The sequence below is a fragment of the Schistocerca americana genome, chromosome 1 (genome assembly GCF_021461395.2).
Source record: "Schistocerca americana isolate TAMUIC-IGC-003095 chromosome 1, iqSchAmer2.1, whole genome shotgun sequence".
NCBI lineage: Eukaryota > Metazoa > Arthropoda > Insecta > Orthoptera > Acrididae > Schistocerca > Schistocerca americana.
Window position 1 is genome coordinate 1,032,265,607 of NC_060119.1, and position 7,160 is coordinate 1,032,272,766.

Consider the following 7,160-nt stretch of genomic DNA (forward strand, 5'->3'; position numbering starts at 1 on the left):
ACCAAGAGGGAATAATAAGAGTGGACGATCAAGAACGAAGTGCTCGTATTAAGAAGGGTGTAAGACAAGGCTGTAGCCTTTCGCCCCTACTCTTCAATCTGTACATCGAGGAAGCAATGATGGAAATAAAAGAAAGGTTCAGGAGTGGAATTAAAATACAAGGTGAAAGGATATAAATGATACGATTCGCTGATGACATTGCTATCCTGAGTGAAAGTGAAGAAGAATTAAATGATCTGCTGAACGGAATGAACAGTCTAATGAGAACACAGTATGGCTTGAGAGTAAATCGGAGAAAGACGAAGGTAATGAGAAGTAGTAGAAATGAGAACAGCGAGAAACTTAACATCAGGATTGATGGTCACGAAGTCAATGAAGTTAAGGAATTCTGCTACCTAGGCAGTAAAATAACCAATGACGGACGGAGCAAGGAGGACATCAAAAGCAGATTCGCTATGGCAAAAAAGGCATTTCTGGCCAAGAGAGGTCTACTAATATCAAATACCGGCCTTAATTTGAGGAAGAAATTTCTGAGGATGTACGTCTGGAGTACAGCATTGTATGGTAGTGAAACATGGACTGTGGGAAAACCGGAACAGAAGAGAATCGAAGCATTTGAGATGTGGTGCTATAGACGAATGTTGAAAATTAGGTGGACTGATAAGGTAAGGAATGAGGAGGTTCTACGCAGAATCGGAGAGGAAAGAAATATGTGGAAAACACTGATAAAGAGAAGGGACAGGATGATAGGACATCTGCTAAGACATGAGGGAATGACTTCCATGGTGCTAGAGGGAGCTGTAGAGGGCAAAAACTGTAGAGGAAGACAGAGATTGGAATACGTCAAGCAAATAATTGAGGACGTAGGTTGCAAGTGCTACTCTGAGATGAAGAGGTTAGCACAGGAAAGGAATTCGTGGCGGGCCGCATCAAACCAGTCAGTAGACCGATGACTAAAAAATAAAAGGTATGTAAATGTTACATACAGTTATGCAGGAGGCTGGGATCCAGTATTACAATAATCAGTAGCTCTCCATTCAGGCTGAGTGAGTCGGATGGTAAAAGTCAAACACCAGGCAAAGAACGACACTATTGCTCGCATGACGTGTTTCGGAATTTATCCGTAGCCAGATATCCAGGCGCGATTGCTGCACGTAGATATGGCGCTTCAAGTTGTGAAACAAACATTCGCAGACTAGTTCTGTTTCACGTACAACTTGAAACTCCGTATCTGCGAGCAGCAATCGCTTCTGGATATCTGATGGATAAATTCCAAAACGTGTCATGTGGGCAATACAGTCATTCCTTGCCTGCTGTTTGGCTTTTACCATTGTGATCTAATCAGCCTGAATGCGCAGGCCTACTGGTCTTTTTAATTTAGAGTTTGTCATGAGATAATAAATAACAAGAGAACTATTTTTGTGACATAATTACAAATTAACAACTTCCCGATTTTTTCCTTTACTTATACGATGAAATTTCATAATTCAAGGTCAACGGGAAGGACCCTATAGGTTTTGAGTAGTAAATTTGCGAGTATCAATATATGTGACCTAAATGGCCTCATCTTCTGATTGCATTGAGTTGACGCTAATTACTACACGGCCAAGGGCCTGTAGGTCTTAGCACGTGCCATAAATTTCAGCTTGATACGTCTACCTGTTCTTGACAAAATGGGCCTAATAGACTGACGGACGGACAATCTGACAATAAAAGACAAAAAAAAATTTCGTGTGACGTAGTTACAAATTTACATTTTTCGAATTTTTTCCCTGTAGTTGTATTGTGAAACCTCCCTTCTTGTCAAATTTCATAATTCTAGGCCAACTGAAAATATCGTAAAGTTTTTGATGAGTGAGTTTGCGAGTGTCAAAATTTGTGACCGAAAAACTTATCTTTTGGTTGCATTGACCTAGAAGCTTACATGTATTACACCGCCAAGGGCCCATAAATCTTAGTATAAGCCATAAATTTCAGATTGATACGTCTGCCTGTTCCTGACAAAATGGGGCTTAACAGACGGGTGGACAGACTCACAGACAGTCTGATAACAAGCTGCAAAAAAATTTGTCTTGTGATCTGATTACAATTTTACAGTTTTCAGATTTCTTCCTTCGGTTATGTTGTGCAACCTTTCTTTTTGGCAAATTTCATGATTCTAGTCCAGTTGGAAGTACCCTACACGTTTTGATGAGAAAGTATGCTACTATCAAAATATGTAATATAAAGGGTCGTGTCTTTTAATTGCATTGATCTAGAAGCTTCAATGTTTTACAACGCCAAGGAACCATTGGCCTCAGAAAAAATGGTTCAATTGGCTCTAAGCACTATGGGACTTAACATATGAGTTCATCAATCCCCTAGACTTAGAGCTACTTAAACCAAAGTAACCTAAGGACATCACACACGTCCATGCCCGAGGCACGATTCGAACCTGCGACCGTAGCAGCAGCGCGGTTCCAGGCTGAAGCGCCTAGAATCGCTCGGTCACAAAGACCGGCGATCACTAATCATGTACATTAAGGCGACAAAGTCATGGGATAGCGATATGCACATTTACAGATAGCGGTAGTGTCGTGTACACAAGATATGAAAGGGCAGTGCAAAGTCGGAGTGTCATTTGTGTTCATGTGAAAAGGTTTCCGACGTGGTTATGCACTCACGACAGGAATGAACAGACTTTGAACGCGGAATGGTTGTTGGAGCTAGACACATGGTACATTCAAATTCGGAAATCGTGAGGGAATTCAACATTCCGAGATCCACAGTGTCAAGAGTGGAGTGTGCCGAGAATATCAAACATGAGGCACTACCTCTCACCAAGGACAACGACGGAGAGCAGCGGCGTTTGCGTAGAGTTGTCAGTGCTAACAGACAAACAACGCAGTTTGAAATAACCGCAGAAATCTATGTGGGACATACTACGAATGTATTCGTCAGGACAGTGCAGCGAAGTTCGGCGATAATGGGCTTTGGCAACAGGCGGCCGACGCGAGTGCTTTTGCCAACCGCATGGCATCAAACTTCCTGGCAGATTAAAACTGTGTAGCGGACCGAGACTCCAACTCGGAACCTTTGCCTTTCGCGGGCAAGCGCTGTACTAATTGCCTGCGAAAGGAAAAGGTCCCGAGTTCGAGTCTCGGTCCGGCATACAGTTTCAATCTGCCAGTCAGTTTCATACCAGCGCACACTCCTTTGCAGAGTGAAAATCTCATTCTGGAAGCATGACATCGCCCCTTGTACATGACTGGAAAACCGTGGCCTGGTCAGGTGAGTCCCGAATTCAGACGGTAAGAGCTGATGATTGGGTTCGAGCGTGGCGGAGACTCACGCATCCATGTACGCAGGTTTTCAACAATGTACTGTGCAAGCTGGTAGTGGCTCCGTAATGTTGTGGGCTCTTTTTACATGGAATGTACCGGGTCCTCTCGTCCAACTCAATCGATCACTGAGTGGAAATGGTTATGTTCGGCTACGTGGACACAATCTGCAGCCGTTGATTGGCTTCGCTTCCCCAAACAACGATGGAATTTTTGTGGATGACAATGCGCCGTGTCACAGTGGCACAATTGTTTGCGACTGGTTTGAAGATTATTCTGGACAATTCGAGCGAGTGATTTGACCACCCAAATGAATCCCTTGGAACCTTTGTGGGACACAATCGAGAGGTCAGTTCGTGAACAAAATCCTTCACCAACAACCTTTCGCAATTACGGACGGCTATTTAGGCAGCATGGCTCAATATTTCTGCAGGAGACTTCCAACGACTTGTTGAGTCCACGCCACCTCAAGCTGCCGAACTCCGCCATGAAAAAGGAGGTCCAATCCCATTATTTTTGTCACCTCAGCGTACATATGTCCTGTAAACTGACTCATTCCACATCGTTTCAATAGAAGTTACAGACGTGGACAAAACGAGTGAGACCCCTCGCCTTTTCGTTATGCTGATCCGCACAGCTTTAATGTCTGCTACACAGCATAACAGGCAAGGCGACGAAGTGCTTCCAACAGACTATGCAAGTTCGCTCAGCTGATGTGCTGAGATAAAAGGCTCTGAGCACTATGCGACTTAACTTCTGAGGTCATCAGTCGCCTAGAACTTAGAACTAATTAAACCTAACAAACCTAAGAACATCACACACATCCATGCCCGAGGCAGAATTCGAACCTGCGACCGTAGCGGTCGCTCGGCTCCAGACTGTAGCGCCTAGAACCGCACGGCCACTCCGGCCGGCCGTGCTGAGATAGCTAGCACTGGAGAAACTCGCTCTTCCAAGACGCCACTGCATCGTCTACCACCACTTTGTGGGAAACAAAATACCTCAAGTATAAGCCAATGTGTTGTATTCACATATCTGTGACTATCACTTGGATGTAAAGAATTCGAAGCACTGTAGAATACGTTTGGCAGCTACGTGGCCGTTTATTTCCTGGGGAGGGGGGGGGGCAGAATAATCCTACTAACTTTACTCGCTAATAACAGTTTTTTGTTATTTCGATAAACATCCCGAATGATTGTCACATAAGCGGTGACATAAAGGTAGACAATTCATGTTTTTGAGTCCAGAAAGCTCTATGCAACAGAAACTGCAGATCATTTTGCCATTTTCTTTGCGAAATTGCCGGCTTATTCATGTCTGGGGTAATAATAGAGGGCTGTTTGCCTGGGTTGTCTGCTAGCGTAGTGAAAGGTGTTTGCTACTGCAAAGAAGGTCTGGTTTGTTTTCGGTTCTAATCTCGATGGAGGCTGACAGACTATCAGTGAAGGAATTTTAAGAAATTCTCGCGCCAACAATACGTTTTATTGCTACCTTTATTCTGTACCGGCGCCCTGTGGATGTCGATATGAAACTTTTGTAACTTTTTCCGCTTATGTCAATAATTGAACTGACTTAAGTGTGGCACTGAATGATTTTTAACTGAATTTCCTTATGAATCTTCACGCATTGCTAAATTTGCACACTTTCATGGTAGGTCAGCAACGGTAATCCAGTATGACTGGTCTGAACGTTGACACAGACCATGTCGCGGCCGAATGCGCATAATATTTTGCTAATTCGTAACGATCTGGGGTACTTCGTCTTACTAAAACAGTTATGTTATCTCGATAAGCTGAAATTCATTTTTATTAGTACAGTTCATACTAATTAGCGTTTCTCCTTTCATTTATATCTTATACAGGGTGTTACAAAAAGGTCGGCCAAACTTTCAGGAAACATTCCTCACACGCAAAGAAAGAAAATATGTTATGTGGGCATGTGTCCGGAAACGCTTACTTTCCATGTTAGAGCTCATTTTATTACTTCTCTTCAAATCACATTAATCATGGAATGGAAACACACAGCAACAGAACGTACCAGCGTGACTTCAAACACTTTGTTACAGGAAATGCTCAAAATGTCCTCCATTAGCGAGGATACATGCATCCACCCTCCGTCGCATGGAACCCCTAAAGCGCTGCTGCAGCCCTGGAGAATAGCGTATTGTATGACAGCCGTCCACAATACGAGCACGAAGAGTCTCTACATTTGGTACCGGGGTTGCGAACACAAGAGCTTTCAAATGCCCCCATAAATGAAAGTCAAGAGGGTTGAGGTCAGGAGAGCGTGGAGGCCATGGAACTGGTCCGCCTCTACCAATCCATCGGTCACCTAATCTGTTGTTGAGAAGCGTACGAACACTTCGACTGAAATGTGCAGGAGCTCCATCGTGTATGAACTACATGTTGTGTCGTACTTGTAAAGACACATGTTCTAGCAGAACAGGTAGAGTATCCCGTATGCAATCATGGTTACGTGCTCCACTGAGCATAGGTGGAAGAACATTGGGCTCAATCAAGACATCACCAACAATGCCTGCCCAATGAGTCGCATGTCAACACAAGCACCAAAGTCAACATTACCTTCCTTGAATTGGGCCAACTGGCGGTGAATCGAGGAAGTACAGTACATACTGACGAAACTAAAATGAGCTCTAACATGGAAATTAAGCGTTTCCGGACACATGTCCACATACCATCTTTTCCTTATTTATGTGTGAGGAATGTTTCCTGAAAGTTTGGCCGTACCTTTTTGTAACACCCTGTATTAAGGTGTTGTGGTTAGCATACTAATCAGCATTAATATAGTCTTACACATGACTGAAAACAGTCTGACAAATTTCGGATAATTTTTCAATTTCACGCCTGTGCATAGTACGTTGGTAGCACTTGCTCGCCTTGCCTGTTATGCTGTGTAACAGACTTTAAAGCTGTACGGATCAGCATAACGAAAAGGCGAGGGGTCTCGCTCGAACTGTACGTTCAAATCATCAATGGAACATGTAGCTAACTACCAACTAAATTGCTTATAACTATGTAACGAAGTGTTTGCTGTATTTCGACACAGCGCTTCAGTAATGAGTGTGCAAAAAGCAGTAGAAATGGTGGTAAGCAGAGGAAGGGCTGGCACGCACCTGGAGAAGTGCGTGCGGCGGCGCAGGTGTTCGACGAGCAGGTGCGCGCCCTTGGCCGAGGAGGCGGCGGCGGCGGCGGCGTCGTCCCCCATGGCGGCCCTGCGGCCCCCGGCTGGCGCTGCCGGCCGCGACTGCCTCGCGCCGCCCTTGCGCCGCCGCTTGCCGCCCCCGCGGGCCGCCCCTCCCCCTGCCGCGGCGCCGCCCCCACCCGACAGCCCCGCCGCCGCCGCCGCAGCCGACGCCGCCGCCGCCGCCGATTGCGACGCCCGGCGCCCGCGAGCCAGAAACAGCGACACGCTCTTGAGCAGCATCGTGCCGCCGCCTCGCCCGCCCCCACTGGCCATCCTGCGATGCGTGCTGCGCACACCCCTCGCAGGTCAGTCACTGGAAAACTCGTTTTGGATAAGATACATTCTGTCATTTATTTATTTCTATTGCATTCATTTTAATTTAGGACGTACCTCATAGTTCCATTCTGAGGTCAATTCTGTTATCAATTGTCATCTTTTTTTTTTTTTGTTTTGCTGGTGGTACACATACGAGGTGTGATCAAAATGTAACGGGAATTTTTCAATTTCGCGGGCTGTATGCATCAGAGTTTCAGTTTGTTGGTACACATTTTCCTGATGTACTGGGTGATCAAAAAGCCAGTATAAATTTGAAAACTTAATAAACCACGGAATAATGTAGATAGAGAGGTAAAAATT

At 45.1% G+C, this 7,160-nt stretch overlaps 1 protein-coding gene across 1 annotated transcript in view; it reads right to left on the reverse strand.

Annotated features, from left to right (window-relative positions):
* LOC124596093 (EF-hand calcium-binding domain-containing protein 1) overlaps positions 1 to 6,797 on the reverse strand; it is a 107,457-nt gene extending 100,660 nt beyond the window's left edge. Inside the window, exons 1-2 of the mRNA XM_047135092.1 lie at positions 6,662 to 6,797; positions 6,454 to 6,571 (exon numbers count right to left, since the gene is read on the reverse strand). Of these exons, the coding sequence (XP_046991048.1) occupies positions 6,454 to 6,571; positions 6,662 to 6,797 (254 nt within the window). The remainder of the gene's footprint in view (positions 1 to 6,453; positions 6,572 to 6,661) is intronic.
* Between the last annotated feature and the right edge of the window lie 363 nt (positions 6,798 to 7,160).